The 15,699-nt window shown below is 50.7% G+C and overlaps 7 protein-coding genes across 10 annotated transcripts; 3 read left to right on the top strand and 4 right to left on the bottom strand.

The window, feature by feature from the left end:
- Window positions 1-217: 217 nt before the first annotated feature.
- Window positions 218-1,288, top strand: PPTG_01550. Of its 2 annotated transcripts, XM_008894880.1 has the most exons (3): window positions 218-374; window positions 464-1,033; window positions 1,107-1,288. In XM_008894880.1, the coding sequence occupies exons 1-3, from the start codon at window positions 234-236 to the stop codon at window positions 1,248-1,250; spliced, it is 855 nt and encodes a 284-aa protein (XP_008893128.1). In that variant the 5' UTR covers window positions 218-233; the 3' UTR covers window positions 1,251-1,288. The 2 variants fall into 2 exon arrangements, with proteins under 2 accessions (XP_008893128.1, XP_008893129.1); XM_008894881.1 differs by having other exon boundaries at window positions 464-1,288.
- Window positions 1,289-1,302: 14 nt separating this feature from the next.
- Window positions 1,303-4,833, top strand: PPTG_01549. Of its 2 annotated transcripts, XM_008894879.1 has the most exons (5): window positions 1,303-1,452; window positions 1,520-1,584; window positions 1,653-1,811; window positions 1,878-2,037; window positions 2,102-4,833. In XM_008894879.1, exons 1-5 carry the CDS (start codon window positions 1,332-1,334, stop codon window positions 2,206-2,208), a joined length of 612 nt encoding a protein of 203 aa, XP_008893127.1. In that variant the 5' UTR covers window positions 1,303-1,331; the 3' UTR covers window positions 2,209-4,833. The 2 variants fall into 2 exon arrangements, with proteins under 2 accessions (XP_008893127.1, XP_008893126.1); XM_008894878.1 differs by having other exon boundaries at window positions 1,653-2,037.
- PPTG_01548 (hypothetical protein) lies at window positions 2,213-4,808 on the bottom strand. Its single transcript, XM_008894877.1, has one exon. It carries the CDS (start codon window positions 4,781-4,783, stop codon window positions 2,294-2,296), a length of 2,490 nt encoding a protein of 829 aa, XP_008893125.1. The 5' UTR covers window positions 4,784-4,808; the 3' UTR covers window positions 2,213-2,293.
- Window positions 4,834-7,095: 2,262 nt separating the features above from the next.
- PPTG_01547 (hypothetical protein) lies at window positions 7,096-9,148 on the bottom strand (the record flags this gene model as incomplete). The annotated part of the gene is made up of 3 exons (XM_008894876.1): window positions 7,096-8,173; window positions 8,231-8,323; window positions 8,387-9,148. The coding sequence occupies 3 exons, from the start codon at window positions 9,146-9,148 to the stop codon at window positions 7,178-7,180; spliced, it is 1,851 nt and encodes a 616-aa protein (XP_008893124.1). The 3' UTR covers window positions 7,096-7,177.
- A 637-nt stretch (window positions 9,149-9,785) lies between these two features.
- PPTG_01546 (hypothetical protein) lies at window positions 9,786-11,273 on the bottom strand (the record flags this gene model as incomplete). Its single annotated transcript, XM_008894875.1, has 1 exon — window positions 9,786-11,273. One exon carries the CDS (start codon window positions 11,271-11,273, stop codon window positions 9,915-9,917), a length of 1,359 nt encoding a protein of 452 aa, XP_008893123.1. The 3' UTR covers window positions 9,786-9,914.
- A 2,030-nt stretch (window positions 11,274-13,303) lies between these two features.
- PPTG_01545 (hypothetical protein) lies at window positions 13,304-14,412 on the bottom strand. The gene is made up of 3 exons (XM_008894874.1): window positions 14,161-14,412; window positions 13,922-14,079; window positions 13,304-13,851 (listed from the first exon to the last, which is right to left on the bottom strand). Exons 1-3 carry the CDS (start codon window positions 14,363-14,365, stop codon window positions 13,513-13,515), a joined length of 702 nt encoding a protein of 233 aa, XP_008893122.1. The 5' UTR covers window positions 14,366-14,412; the 3' UTR covers window positions 13,304-13,512.
- Window positions 14,413-14,462: 50 nt separating this feature from the next.
- PPTG_01544 lies at window positions 14,463-15,699 on the top strand. 2 transcript variants are annotated; one of them, XM_008894872.1, is made up of 6 exons: window positions 14,463-14,589; window positions 14,729-14,838; window positions 14,917-15,028; window positions 15,111-15,202; window positions 15,271-15,378; window positions 15,438-15,699. In XM_008894872.1, exons 1-6 carry the CDS (start codon window positions 14,517-14,519, stop codon window positions 15,612-15,614), a joined length of 672 nt encoding a protein of 223 aa, XP_008893120.1. In that variant the 5' UTR covers window positions 14,463-14,516; the 3' UTR covers window positions 15,615-15,699. The 2 variants fall into 2 exon arrangements, with proteins under 2 accessions (XP_008893120.1, XP_008893121.1); XM_008894873.1 differs by lacking the exon at window positions 15,438-15,699 and having other exon boundaries at window positions 15,271-15,435.

Below are 15,699 nucleotides of genomic sequence, written 5' to 3'. Positions count from 1 at the left end.
CCAGGAAATCGAGCAGTGGAGCCAACGCCGCCAAAGTGAAGGTCGTGGACAATGCTGGAAGCTGCTTGGCTGGCGACATCTCGTCGATGATTCAGAAAGTCGCAATGACAGTTCAGTGGCAACTTTGACAGTACGTCATTGTCAACTATGGTTGGCTCAAAAATTACCAAAATTTTTGATTCGCTGAAAACGCTCTTCCAATTTTTTTTTTCATGACAATTAAAACTTTTCAAATGCTGAAGGCTCAACTCTTGGCATTGGTGCCGCTGAGCCTACTGCTCGGCGTACCTTTGGGGATACTGAAGGAGAGGCTGCGGAAACACTCCTTCAAGCGCTGGCTGCTTGCACTTGTACCCCTTGCCCTTGCACCATTGGTACGTGCAAAATATTTGAGCTGGAGTATCTGTGGGTCACCTTTAACTAACTTGGTCATTTATTGCAACGCGAAATCTAATGCAACTAGTTATCGGCTCGTGATGGTGCTGTACTAGCGGGAAGCTATTTGGTTGGACGGGTGTTGGGTGCGTCGTTGGTTGGCGTGGGGCTCACGGGAGGCATCGCCACTGGCAAATCTACTGTATCTAACGCTTTCCGCGAGGCTGGGGCTGTGATCGTGGACGCTGATGTCATGGCTAGAGAGATAGTGATGCCTGGACGCGGCGCCTATAAGGAGATCGTGCGCTGCTTTGGGACTGAGGTGCTCAATGAAGACGACGCGACCATCAACCGCGCGAAGTTGGGAGCAATCATCTTCAGTGACCCGACGCAGCGGAAGAAACTCAACTCCGCAACGCACAAATACATTATCTGGGAGATGTTCAAGCAGCTCGTGTACCAGCGTCTGGTGTGCCGCAAGCGTCTAGTAGTGTTCGACGCGCCGCTGCTGTTCGAGACCAAATTGCTCGAGTATTTCTGCTACCCGACGATTGTGGTGGCATGCTCCGAGAAGAACGAGCTTGAGCGACTCATGAAACGCGACAATATGAAACAGGAGGGCGCCGAAAAGCGCATCAAGTCACAGATGAGTCTCCGTGTATGTGGGCTAAACAATTACGAGAGAACTCGAACCTAGAACTGATCTTTGTATTTTGTATTGATTCGAGCAGGAAAAGGTGGTGAAGGCGGACCTGGTGATTCAGAACGACGGCTCACTGGATGATCTACTGATCCGTACGCGAGAAACTCTCGAGCGTACTGCCTATTTGGTTGGAGCCTCGAGCGAACTGCAGTTTGCCAAAAATTTGCAATAAAATGTTCGACTCAAAAATTCCGTTTCAATTTTTGCACAAATGCATTTTTTTTCTTTACGGATCTGCTCAATAATCGAGACGATGCCTCGCAAGGGTGTGTCCTTGCAGGAGAAGCGTGAGCGCATCCTGCGCATCTACCACGAATCCAAAGAAGTGTTTAACCTCAAGGAGGTGGAGAAGCTCGGCTCCAAAGCTGGCGTCGGTACGGGCCTCGCAATGAACCAGCTCGAATTGTTCTAACCTTTTAATTAATTATTGCATTTTTGCAGTGTTGCAGACGGTCAAAGATGTGAATCAAGCGCTGGTGGACGATGCCTTGGTGGACTGTGACAAGGTGCTGACTTCATTGGCAGGACGTCTACTATTGCATTATTATTTGCTGATAGAGTATTGCGGTGTTAGATTGGATCGGGCAACTACTTTTGGTCGTTCCCGTCCAAGCTGTCGCAGTCGAGGAAGCGCAAACTCAGCGAACTGGAGCAACGTCGGCACACTGCGCAGGAGAAACTGGCCAAAGTGCAGCAAAACATTGAAGAACAGAAGTCACTACGCTCGGATTCGGTGCGGACAAATATTTCACGTGGAAACTTTGGTGGTGTTTTGATGGAGTGGATTATCTGTGAACAGGACGAGCGTGTGCAGAAATTGCGTCGACTGGAAGAGCAGAAAGCCAAGGTGAACGGACTGCGCACCAAAGTGCAGCACCTGGCAGAGAACGACCCTGCGATCCTGGAAGAACTGGAGCGCAAAGTCCGCATGGCGAAGGAAGGCTCCGACCGATGGACAGGTATTTGCTTTGTGTCCTATTCTACGAAGTACTAAGTAGAGTACACTGACGTTGTGCGTTGTAGACAACGTGTACACTCTCAAGTCATGGGTCGTGAAGAAGCGTGGTGTCGAGGGCAAAGAGGTGGACAAGTGGCTGGGAATCAAGGACGATTTCGACTACGTCGAGTAAGAAATGGCAGAACGAAGGAATGAAAGATACCATTATTGCCCTCGACTACTTATTGCTATTGAAACCAAAATGATGTTGTATGCGTTTACCAGTTGAAAACCTCCTTGTGGAAGTCGAAGTTGCAGTTGCGAGCAAGTGCCTGGGCCTCGACCGTCATGGTCGGGGGACCGCAAGCCACCACCGTCACCTTCCTGCCGTTAAAGCGACTTGTGTTGATCAGCTCATCGAGAATGGGCTGGCCACCGCGGTACGACAACGTCTCGCCGTTCGCACGGGTAACCACACCATCAGTGCGAGCGTTCGACACATGGAACATCCAGTTAATGTTAACTGGAGCCGGCGCATTGTTGCCGAGGATGGCCATGTTGGGGTCCTGAATACTGGCACGGGCCGCGTAGTCCAGCTGAGCGTGGGTCGGCAAGAACTGCTCCATCATCAAGATATCTTCGGGCTCGCGTACGGACCACAGCACATACCAGTCCGAAGCCTTGGGAGCCTTGTCCGAATCGCCCGTAGCAGTCGGGAACAAGCGCGTCTGGTTGATAAGACTCATCATCGGAGTGATACCAACACCGCCAGCAACCAGCACAACAGCGTCGTAGCTGTCCACATTGAGTGACATCTTACCGAACGGGCCACACAGGTTCGCAGTGAAATCGTACTGCGTACCAGCCTTCTCCAGTAGTTTACGCGTGAACGAGCCATTGCCCATAGCCTTGATAGTGAAACCCAGCGACTTACCGTCCGGAGTCACAATAGACGAGAACGGGTGCCATTGCGTGGCCGAGATGGCCGGTAGACGCACGAGGAAGTACGAGCCAGGGTTGACGTTCATGGCCATCTTGCCAGTCTTTGGGGTGGATTCCAGGACAAGTGTAGTCGAGTTCGAGCCGGAGTGTACGATCGCAGAAGCCTTGTATGAACCGGTGAAGGCGCTGGACCAACGATACAGCAGACCGAGAGCGTACAGTCCAAGAGGAACACAAAGAGCGAGGCCGATAAACTTGGGGGCGTGTAGAATAGTGAAGACGAAGCCCACAATGGACAATACGCGGTGTGTGAAGTAGAAAACCTCGAAGAACATGCGACGGATGTACTCGATCGACAGGAACAGCATCGCGATGAAGCAGATGAACGCCACGAAGCCAGGCAGAGGCGTCACTTCGCCGTACTTCTCGTTAAGTGTGAGGTCCACAACGTCACTGGCCTGCACGACGTGGACGATCACTGCGACGTTCATAATGAGGCCGAGCCAGCGGTGGAACTTGACAATACGCTCGAACGAACTGCCGAAGAGAACCGACCACACGGGCAGGCGGGCCACGGGGAGGATGAGGAACATGAGGATCAGCAGACTCACTTGGCCCGACACGACGTAGTTCTGCTCGTCGCTTAGTAGAGCGATGAGTACAATCACGGCCGCAACGAAAATGAGCATAACCAGCAGCTCGCCGAGGTGGAGATCGGCCAGTGTTTGCATGAACATAGTGTGAGGCTTGGCCACCGGCGCGTTGGTCGTCATCTTGACCGGAGGCGGGGCCACCGTGCGGTGCAGCAGGATCTTACCGACGGGCGAAGACTTGAGGGCCGCAGTAAGCAGCAGGCCGCACACGGCCATAGTGGCAAAGGCGACGCCGCCGACGATACCCGGGCAGTTCTTATCGTCGCACCAGGGCGTGGACGTACTGGAGCTGACGGTCGTGCTGGCACCCGCATTGGAGCCCGTGGCCGTGGCCGCGGCCGCGACGTTGAAGGTGGCGACGCCGTTAGTGCCACTTCTGTGCGTGGAAATGGGCCACGAGGTGCCGTAGGCCCAGATAAAGTCTGTGGAGCCCGTGGCCGAGATGGCTACATCCGAACTGGAAGCGGCCGCCAAAGTGCGCTGGAAGCTGAAGCTCATGCTGGTGGTGCTGGCCGAGCCCACCACGAAGGAGGACAGATCGCTCTCCTCCGTCACGTCGCTGTTAACGTAGCCGCCCAGCACGTAGGACGTCGGGGTGCCGCTGTCCTTGAAGAACATCATGACATTGGCGGCCGGACTGCTCACCATGCTGGAGCCACGCGATGGCCCGACGCCAAACCACGTGGCCGAGCTGGCCACGGACGCTTCAAGCTGGTATTCGACGCAGACTTCGTCGCCCTGCACCAAGGCGCGCACGAAGATGGGACTGTCGCCCAGGCGCGTGCCCGAAAGAGCTTGGAACGCGGCACTGGAGCAGATGCTGGAGTTGGAGACGGCGGCGCTGGCCATGTTGGCGCTGGTGGCTGCTAAAGCGGTGGCCAAGAGCGGCAGGAATGAACGGGCCATGACTGAGATGCGAAGGATTCGGCCAATTCGACAATTGCTGCAGTAGGAGAAATTCCTAGTCGATGGATGGACACGACTGAGACTGTCTGAGTTTGACCTGTTTGAGCCGCTGCAAAATGAAAACTGAGTGAAAACGGAGAGGAGGAAACCGATTCGAGACCACCTGCTTTGCTTCCGTCGATTGAGAGGAGTTCTGCTTCGACCATAATCCTCGGTGGTACAGCCGATTAGTCCCGTAGTATGCGGAGTGTGTGGTTGCATTACCATATATGGTATACGTATTGATAGAGGTTCTTCAACATTGGTCAGATATTGGCATTTATATTTACATACAGATCGACTTATAAAGGGTAACGAGTTGCAGCGTTTTATTCCAATCGTCACGACACTTTGTACTGTACGTATATATCGTTTTTACTGGCGACGGAGCGGTTGTCTTGGTTCATTCTAAACGCGTTGAACATGTTCGTTAGTTCGGTGACTATATAAAGTTAGCGGCAAACTACCATATTCGGCATGGTATCACCCCATGGGTGAGCCCCGTTGGACACGTTAGCATTTGATGTTCGAACGCACACAGCTCCCATTTCGGCAAATCCTCAGCCCATGTCAAACCGCGATACATGTGTACAAAACTCATGTCATCAACTGGGCAGTGTGGCGGCATTTCGCAGCGAGCATAGAGCGGTGGGGCCGCTGGATGTTCTCGTCGAGTTGCAGCGGCACTGGGTGTTTACAGCAGAACTGCCAAATTCTGATGAGACCAAAGGGCGGTACGAAACTGGCGGCGTGTTTGACACTGAAAGCGGTGTCGCTGGAGTGGACACACCCGTAGACAGTGAGTCAAGTGAGTCGCCTCACACATTTGTATGTGTCTGGTGATCCAAGTTGGCGTGAAGTTAGTAACTCCGTCGCACCCCCGCTATTTCTTGCTGTTCGAACACTATAAGTAGAAGACAAATATGCCGACAGCTCAAATGCACATACAGCACGATGTGTCCGTCGCGCCTTCGACTGGTCACATGCTTCTCGTCAGCGACGGCGTTGGACACTCTCACCGAAGTCGATTTTGGTGGTACCCAGTTTAGTGACGCAATGGTTTCGCGTTGAAGACACTCCCATCGCATGATACTGATTGACGACCAATCAAGATCGCTAAGTTCACGATCCGCTCTCGTCGTGTCGAAAGGTGAACATTGCAATTATGTAAAAAAAAAAACGCCCTAGACACACTTTTGAAGTGCCCATAACTTAAAGCGGTACTCATACTCCAGGATCATTAATCATGACCACCCTAGCAATTCACTAGCCTCAAACGAAATCTGGAATCGACGCAAAAACATAAAATTCATTCGCTGCTACAAGATTAGATGCGACGCTCGCTGACACATCCAGGGTCAGAACGTATTTACATTCGAAAAAGATGTGGAGTTGATCACAGTAAGCGTAGAGCTTGCATTATTTGCCGAAGTTGACTTCAAGTTGCTGTGCCCATTTTACATCAAACAGGATTGGACTCTCAATGCCCAATTCTGAAATATTGGGCATTACTTTAAAAATTAAATGCCCATTCCTGAACATTGCTGCTGCCGCCGCGCGCCACACGATCTCAAATCGCCGCAGGCATGTGTCGCCTATCGACGCTGTCGCAGTTTGTCTTGATTCGTAAGCCATTTTGCTCGATTACGAAACAGCAAGTTGATGCCAAGCTTATCGAAACGGGTGAACACATTCCTTTTTTCATCGGAGACTTTTTATTAATGCTCTTGCTCTTATTAAGCGGTCTCCTTTTTGTTTTGTATTTTTTTGTTAATAGAAGCTTTGAAGACGCGGCTTGTTGCACAGGCACTTTACTGTCTAAGCTTGTTGGTCTGCAGATTCAGTGATTTTTTAGGTTGTGTTTACCGGACAATTTTGCCAGCCGAAGCCGTCGCATCATCCTTTAACCTTCATGCCGTCCCCGTTCTGGTAAGCAAACTCTCTCGCCACCTCAACGTCATGAAGTTGCTGCGCCAAACTATCATCGAAGTCCGGGAACGCTCCGTCGCATCACCCAGACCTGGTGAAGCTTAATTATCCCGTAGTCGAGCTTGTCTGTATGCTTTATTCGCTGCGTTCGTCCCCGGTATTGACAATACCGTATTGTTCGTTGTGACTGTTTCTCGGCTAGAAAACGCGCTAATTACTCGGAGGCAGGGCCGAGACTCGCAAACAAATGGCTGCCACTTTTGAATACCACAGGTACAGTAGTACTATGTCATTGACTTACAACCATCTTTAGAGGATACAGTAACGATTCCTATGCGTTTCCATGCTTAAGGCAAAATCTTTACGTAACGTATTGGCAAGTACTCTACATTTTTGTTTTGTTCACATATAAAACCAACAGCTTTCACAGTTTCGAGCAACTCGAATCGAGATCCAAATTGATATTTGCACAACCCAGGAACACGTACGAATAGGTAGGCTTGACATTAGCCTGGTTAGCATGCTTCGCCGTTCTCGGAAGCATGAGTCACGTTCGATGATGGCAGTGCCATCATCGACCGTGACTCATGCTCCATAATGGCACCAAGCTAATCCGATTGTGGTCTTCGTCTCACATGTCGACTGAGAATCCACTCGGACTACACGCGGATACTGTACCAGCGTGACAAATCATCAGTTGCGCGGAGCTCTGCGCATCTCGTAGATTGCCAGGGTGGCCATGGTTGCGAGGACACACAGGGTTGCAGCAGCTACGGGGATCGCTAGACTTGAAGCTACAGTCGACAAAAAGCTGGGTTTTACTTCAGCTTTATCCTGGGAAGGCCGGTGCTCATGCTCTTGCTTCGTTTGGTCTGCAGATTGGGTAGACGCCTGACGACGCCGGGTTGATGCACTCTTGGTGCCTCTCATGCGCTTGCTGCTGCTTCGACGCATGGTGGAGCGAGATGGCGGTGGTGGTGACCGCGATTCGTTGCTAGTTGTGTCTTGGTAATGATTTTCTTGCTGCTGGCGCTTGCTCCTAAAGCTACCATTCAAAGAGGATGAACTGCGCTGCTTGGCCCGTAGCTTTGACTTTCGCGACGCGGATCTGGTACTGGAGCTAGCTTGACTAATCGCACTGTGAGTTGGAGAAGTGAGTGACCGCTGCGATCGTCGGTGTCCACTTGGGACCCGCTTAATCGGCCTGGATATTAGCGTCGGGTGGTCCGGTTTGCTTGGCGGTGGAATACCTTCACTACTGGATGGGATCATTGGAACGGGTACTAATGGGCCTGCACCACCAGACATTGGAGGAGACGCCACGCTAGTCATTCGATCCTCGTGGTGATAGCTGTATCGAGGCGGTGATGGGATAGACCAGTCACCTCCTTCGCCCTCAGCGTCAATATATTCGGCGTCTTGTTCCTCCACTTCGAGCAGACTTGGCACGGACGATGAAGTTCGTGATCGAAGAGCAAGCGACTCCAAGGCTGAGTCTTGTCCCCATGACATTCCAGAAGCATCGTGTAGCATTTGATTCTCGTCGCTGCTGCTGCTGATATCGCCATCGCTTGAGAATCTATCATCTTCCTCCGATGAGGCACGCTCCGACTCGGGTGGCCAGGCCTTTGCTCGAATATCTTCGACCAGTCTCGGATTAACCTGAAGCTCCTGTTTAGTCAGGATAAACTGATACAACCCCGTTAGTAGAGGTACCTTATAAAACAGGGTCAAATTGCTACGTACCTCAATGTCGCTGAAGAGAATATCGCGGTAGAGCACCATAACCTGCAACAGGTTAATCGCAACGGTATCCTGCCTTTCACTTTTCCGTGCCGTCTTATGACATCAAAACGCGGTTAATGGTGTCCTAAAATCAGGATAAGATATCTACTAACTCACCATGCTTTCGAATTCGGACGACTCACTAAAGACGTGGTGATGTTTATCTGCGATCGTCTTTAGCAGTGGTTGTGCCTCACTGCTGACGAGTGCAATGAGATCCCACAACGCAAACAAGCGCAGCAGACAATGCCGCACCTCGCGCTCGAGTAGATCCAAGATGCCGCGAATTGTCATCAACGTCGTGAGAGCGGGCGGAACAGCCAGACTCTCACGCAACAACATCTTCCTCTGTCGCGTGTAGAGCTCTAATGGCACCAATGGACCCATAAGGTTGCGAAAACTCACTTCAAGTAGCTCGTTGAGGACACCTAGTTGATCCGCAGTGGAGTTCGTATCGATACTCGACGTAAGGAGGTCTCTAGGACTCAAGACTTCGGTATCTTCCGGTCCATTGTTGTCTTTGGAGTTTGATGAAAAACCCTGCCACTCGCCCCGTTCCTTCTGCACATTTTCAAGCAGCGAGACGTACAGCATCTTGGCCTGGCGGGTGACTGTACTGTTTCGCGCGGTCTCGTCGTAGTGGCCACAGCGGTCGATCACTGTGAAGAGCACGGAAGTTACAGTGCCCACCGCCTGCGCGCAGGATCCATACACGGCGCTGCGCTGCATCTGCTGCGTCTGCTTCGGTCTCCTACTCGACCGTAGTTGTGGCTCGATTTCTGGTGACTCCTTTGGCTCCACTGAGTCGGAGGGAGGCGACTGTGATGGCCGCCGGAAATAGTTGCGGATACCAAAGCCCGCCGAAGAAGTCGCGGCCATTTAACAGCGGAGAAGGTGTGTGGAACTCAGCAACGCTTACAATAACGCAGACTGCTTTTCTCAACTAAGATTGCAATTCCGGCACAGGGTGGCGCGATCTACGGAGCGGCGAAAAATAGAAAAGAATGCCAAACGTTGCATGATCCGAATGGGCTTGTTCAACTTAAGGCTAGAATTAAAGGCGAAGCCTAATAGGTAAAGCTCGTTTCACCCGTGGGTAAGCTTCAGCAATTGAAGTGAGAATCGTGAAATTTGCAAGACGGCAACCATGTACATGTACATTATTTACATATAGGCTTCATGTATGCCATCATTGTAGCTCTTTAGACGAAGGATTTGGAACCATTGCAATAACAACTGTAAATAAACTTGGCTATACTTAACGTCGTCGCAGGAATAATTCTCATGTAAGTTTCAACGATTTCCAATAGTTCGTCTCTAGACTTGACAGTGCTCGCACAGAGCTCACCAAAATGTTGCTTTGTTTGTTGATCGAGGTGCTGATACATAGCGTGGCGGCAAGCACATTCCGATGGTCGTCGTTGCTGTGAGTTAGTTAGATCTCACTCGGTAGTCATGCAATCGAGCAGCAAAAGACTACGAGGAAGCGATTACTGATACAAACGAGCAACTAGATACGTCAGAATGAGAAACTTTTTACATATCTTGACGTTAGTTCGAAATACACATCGCCTAGTAATGCAACATGGTCGACTACTTCGCCTTCTTAGCAAAAAAAACATGGTACTCGCTATCAAGGTCACACTTAGCCCGTTAGAAGAGTCACGAGGTCACACGACGAGTTGAGGTCGATGCGTCTTGTGCTGTCCGTGTAGATGATGCTCATGTTCATAACAGCCAGCGCATCCTTGAACAACGTGTAATCCGTGGCGTACGAACTCTCGCCAGTGATGAAGTACTGCACATAGTTATCAATCAGGGCCGTGACCATCTTGACCATGTTCGAGTGGTTGTCAACGTCCACGAACAGTCTGAAGGTCTGCTGGCTCATGCCACGAGGGACACCAACCTCAGGAGTCATACCAGACAAGTAGCCCAGGTAGTCCTGCTCCACATACAGCGTCAGATTAAGGTATCCAATGCCATTGAGTCCCATCTGCGAGACGTTGGTCACATTGACGTCAATGTCCATGGTCCAGCCCTCATCTGTGCAGCCCCAGAAGTCAATGTGGTCGATGACAGTCAACGGATCGCGGAAGTTGTTGAAGCCCTCGATCGACAGCTCACGTTTGAAGTCCAGGCCGCCGTAGCTGAAGCCCAAAGCGTGAGCTTTGACCTTTGCAGTCGTGTCAAAGACAACCGAGACGTCGTCCATGACTGCGGTAGACATGGAGGAGAACACGTCGGCGTCCGTGACGATCAGGTCGCTGGTGATGTTGAGATCGTAGGATTGCTCGCCCTTGTCGATCGTCAGTGCGGGGAACTCAAAGGTGGCGAACGTCGAGCCATCGTACAGCAGCTTAGCCGTAGTGGCATCCGAGCGAGCGTTCATGCTCAGATCGTGCGTCATACGCAGGCTGAGCTCACTGGAGAGCTTCGTTTGGTCTGAGATCTGGTTGATATCGAGGTAGTTGACGCTCATTTTGATTTTGTTGACGTTGTGCTGGAAAACGGCCTTGACGATCACGAACCACGCGATGATGATAAGCACGGCCAGTACGACTAACACAATGCCCAGGATGGCAAAGATGCGCTGCTTCTTGGTGATGCGCCACCACAAGAACTTCTTGAGCGGCTTGCCCTTCTCGTTCTCCTCCTTCAAGACATCGTGGCTGTTGGCTGCCACGTCTACTTTGAAGGTGGAGTCGGGTTGGTACTGGTAATGGTCATAGTCTCCAACGTTGTGTGCTGGGCTCTGGATCGTGTCGACCACGGGCGTCTTGATCTCCTGTTGATGTGTCGCCATAGCGGGGAGTTTGGACTTGAGACCAAGGTGGCAGGTTGGCGAATGAAGCTTGACAGTGGCCACTGACCTGATTGCAGCCAAAAAGCTATCGCCGGCGGGAACCTGCACCTTTGGCACTGATACAGTGGTGCGCTTCTTCCTCACGGCGGGTTTTCCGTGGTCGGTTTTGACTTGAGATGAGTATGGAGCACCTGCCATCAACATCGTGTCACTCTGGAGAGGATGGGCCCAATAACTTCAACTAGAAAAATACAAACGGTGATGTTCGCGTTCCAAGGCTTTTGCTTTACGTTTTGCTTTCTGCTTTTGCGCTGACGAAGGGACTGGTCCGTGTTAGTTAGTACATGTCATGTACACTCCAAGAAGGATAAGACGCGATGTCTTGTTGGACAACGCTAGAAGATCGATCCATCCCTTGACGAATGCATGCGTGTCAAACAGTCCAAGAGCAAAGTGCAAAGACGGGCCATCCATCAAACAGTTGGGGAGCGGTCTCCGTTGTACTTGGCATCTCATGCTCAACGATAAGCTCTGGTGCCAACTTGACACTCTAAGGATCACGTATGTATACATGCACACTGCCCAACAGCAACACCGCAGCGGCTCCTTCACTGAATTATTTGCGGTTATGGAACGCGATCGCAAAGGCGATACTCTCTTAGGATGACTCACTCGCTTGCCTCAGCGCTGCTTAACATCCAGGCGTCATTGCTTGGGTAGTGGCCATCGACAATGCCGGAGGGCTCCAGTGACACAGCCGGATCACCCCGGGATTTAGCACTGAGTGGCATCCGTTAGACCGCTGGAAGTTCCCGTGGAACATGAGCGTCAAATGTACCCCGGATAAAGCCTGGCTGAAATGTATTTCTCAAACTGCCATCGTATTATAGCTGCGCTCCGTAGGCTACAAATGACAGCTCCGTTCAAAACAACTTTTAGTCACCTCGAACACCACACTACTCGCCTTGAGGTTTTCCTTGGGTGTACATACATGTATTGCACTGCCCTGTTACTAACATTACTAGTGTTGCTACATGTAGAGTGCTCTGTGGTGCCACTTACTTCGTCGATGCTCTTAAACTGGAAGTGTCGACGACTACGAATCCTCGCGAGTCAGTATCCTATTTTCGGTGGCCACTGCAGCGACTTGCTCATTGCGCGGGCTATAGCGGTCTTTGAAGAAGCGTTGCTGACTTTAGAGTACAAGTAATGGCAATTTTAAGAGAAAAGGGACAAAAAATGTTGTCTTTTATTAAAAGAAACATTGCTGGCTTCCGAGTGTTGCCAATTCTACGAGGAAAACAGATCGAAACGCGCCATACATATCTTAGGCTGTAAATCTGGTACAGATACATGTAACTACAGCATTCTTTTATGCGCTAAAGCAAACGGCTGCAATGCGCGGCTAGCTGGTGAGCTCGGCGCGAGTCCCTCAGAAATCAGGAAAACATGGATAGCACCCTCGCCGGCTGCGCAGATTCTCGAAAGAGAAAGTTTGTGCGCGTCTCCACAAAAGTCAAGCAAGGAACTCGACACTTTGTGCAGCGCATCCCACATGGCTGCTAACGTGTTGGCTACGCTAACGTGCGGGAATCGACATCCCGTGGTGACACCGAAATGCAGCCGCGCGGTCGAAAAACAATCTGTGTGGCCTCGCCACTGGCACTGCCAATGGCAGGCAGCCTGACCAGCCTGGTTAGGCTGAGCGCTGAGATTTTAGACTATGACCGCTACCACCATCATGACAGGGCTGGGGAGAGCTACTGAATTCTCGAGATTTAAATTGTTTCACAACATCGCTGCTGTGGCCGATAAGCTGCTCGAGTGACGCCTCGACAAAGTAAATAGCCTGCTAATTGCCACAAGGCCCTGGTCCACTGTGAGAATTAAGCGAGAACTTACATGAACTTCATGAGAGTGTGCATGTCAGTCGGTTCGCTACAACTTCAACTTTTTCGATGACCTGATTGGGTGGCTCGGCTTTGTCTTCTACATCCTTTCCCATTTGCTCTATAAATGTAGATTTTGAATCCGCTCTTCATTTGTCGAGAAGTGGAAGTCCATCCTGCGCTGCAAGAGCATCATTATTGCAGTCGATTCACACTGATTCTCGGTAATATAACTTCTTCTTTTTATGACACTGCTCACGACAAGCGGGCACCTCCCATGCGGCCATCGCCGAGATACACCACACGACAATTCAAATGAATTATTGTCCTCTTTTACTCCTTTTCGGTTTACTTTAAGCGAAAAGGAGTAAAAGAGGACAATGATTCATTTGAATTGTCGTGTGGTGTATCTGTTTACTTTAAGCGCTCAATAGTGTGCCACAATCAAACTCAAAGCTACTTCTTCCATCGTTTTTAAATATCTGAAATTGATTCCGATTTTGACGCCAGTGCTACGTTGCTTGCTTGTTACTAACAGGTTGTTAGCTTTAAGGCAAGGGGATCGGTTGCGCTGCTGCTGTTGTGTATGCAGCAGCCATCTTGTCAGCCTGCTTTTTCTTCTTGGTGTGCTCAGCAATGCGCTCCTTGAGCTCTTTGATCTCCATATCAGCGCTCAACAGCAAATTCTTAGTGTCCTGCACCTCCTTCTTCACAAAATTCTCGGCGCGTGCCAGCGTCTTGAGAATCTCCACATCTGAGTAGATTGGAAGGTGGTCCTGCATCGCCAGCGCTGGCGACTGCCGGTCCGGCCCAGCCATCAGCTTCTTGTAGAAAAACTCGGTCGGCTCATTAAACACAAGCTCGTCGTAGAACTCGCTCACCACGGGCTGTCAACATCGCAGTAACAGCGATAATTAGTACTCGACATGGATACTAGAAGGCAAGTTGCCAATATACCTTCTTGGTGCTAGCAGGTTGGCTGTTGGGTGGAAACAGTACGAGATGGTGGATGACGCTGATCGGCCGCTCGTTCGGGTCGTGGAAGTAGATCTGGATGAGCGTATCGAACTCGCCCCAACCCAGCTCCGTCACCTCGTATGGTGGTTCCGTTAGCACTGTGGCGGCAATTCAAGTATTTTAACGTTAAGATTTATACTTAACTGGCGGGTAGATAGCCAAGTGAAATTTGCACGAACCTCGAACGGGGTTGGCGAAGCTCACGTGCAGGCTGATGACAACCTTGCTGATCATGTAGGACAAGTCCTCGTTGTCCGCACCACGCAGATAGATCGACCAGCGGTGCGTCTTGGTCTCCTCGGCCTTGCGCCCGAGGTATGTGGCCACCGACCCATATAGAATGGGTTTGCTGACCACCACGCTCTTCAGCCGCTCGTCCGACATGTTGCAGGTTAAATGGCAGTTCCTAACAGTCCTTGAAACGATCCACGATTCGTTGAAATAATTTGAAAATCAGTGATTGGCCAATTTACCAGTTGCCGCACTTTTTTCAAACCAGCAAGTCGATAGCGTGGGTGCTCCCTGAAGAGAGAAGATGAAGCGGAAGCAAGCGACCGCCATGGCAACAACTAGCAGCGAGGAAGAAACCTCACCCTCGAAGAAGAAAGGTGCGCAACCGCTTAGCGCACAAATTCCAACTTTCTGATCGAATTACAACCGTTAGAGGGTGCTAGAATGAAATACTGAGTATTCCGCACGGTTTTTTACAATTGATTTTGAAAATCAACGTGCTCGCGTCGACAATAGTCAAAGCGTCAGGGACAAATGCACGTGAGAGAAATGCACATTCGCAGGAGGTAGATGAAGCGATCGACGTCCAGGGATTTTTGCTGCAGGAATGTCAGGCATCTTCCAAGGTTCGCTAAGCCGTACTATGCAAGTGCTGTTGGGGGTATGGCACTGACTTTCTGAATTCATGGGCTTATTTTCTACAGAAATTGGTAGAACAAGCAAAATTGCGAGCAGCAGAGCTACGGCAAGAGATGGAGGAGGGCAAGAAAGTGCTGCTGGATGCACTCGAAGCGGAGAAGGAGAATCTCGGCAAAGGTGCGAGTACGTAATTGAGTGAGAGACATGGTGCATCGGTAAAGCTGACGTGTCTTGTTCTCTTTCATCTGCTTTGTCGTAGATGGGAATGCCATTCCGCGAGCATTTACAATTTTTGTGCGGGCTGTTAGTGGGCCGTACCGAGGACGAAAGTTTTCTATGGACATTGACGTGGTTAGTCGCTTTCATACTGCTAGAACGAAGCCTCACACGCTCACACGGTTTGTTTATCTTGCACGCAGAAACGACAGTCGTCTTGCTTTATTGGACGTTCTACTGGACGAAAATTCCGTCCACCACGAGGCCTGAGTATGCCGAAAGACTCTGAGCTGTCGACCTCACACGGAGAGGTAGTGATAGTTCATTGTTGCTTCTATCGCACAGCAAACTAATGTGTCTGTACTTACAGGTCAAATTGGAGACGACAGGAAAAGTTTTCTTTATCGACTCGGAAAGTACTAACGGCACCCGTATCGACGATGTGGAATTGGAGCCGAAAAAGCCATACGAGCTCACAATTAGCAAACCCATAAAAGTGGAGGTCGGTGCTGGCGAGTACGAGTTCATATTCGAGCAGAAGGCATAGATCAAGATGCCATCGCGTGGCATTTCTCGTCGACTCAGGAGAACCGCAGAAAGTAGCACCGAGTTACTCAGTTATTAGCGGCTGC

The sequence above is a fragment of the Phytophthora parasitica genome (assembly GCF_000247585.1).
Source record: "Phytophthora parasitica INRA-310 unplaced genomic scaffold supercont2.3, whole genome shotgun sequence".
NCBI classification, from domain to species: Eukaryota; Oomycota; class Peronosporomycetes; order Peronosporales; family Peronosporaceae; genus Phytophthora; species Phytophthora nicotianae.
Note: the sequence above shows the minus strand (reverse complement) of the source record. Positions and strands in the feature narration are given on the sequence as shown.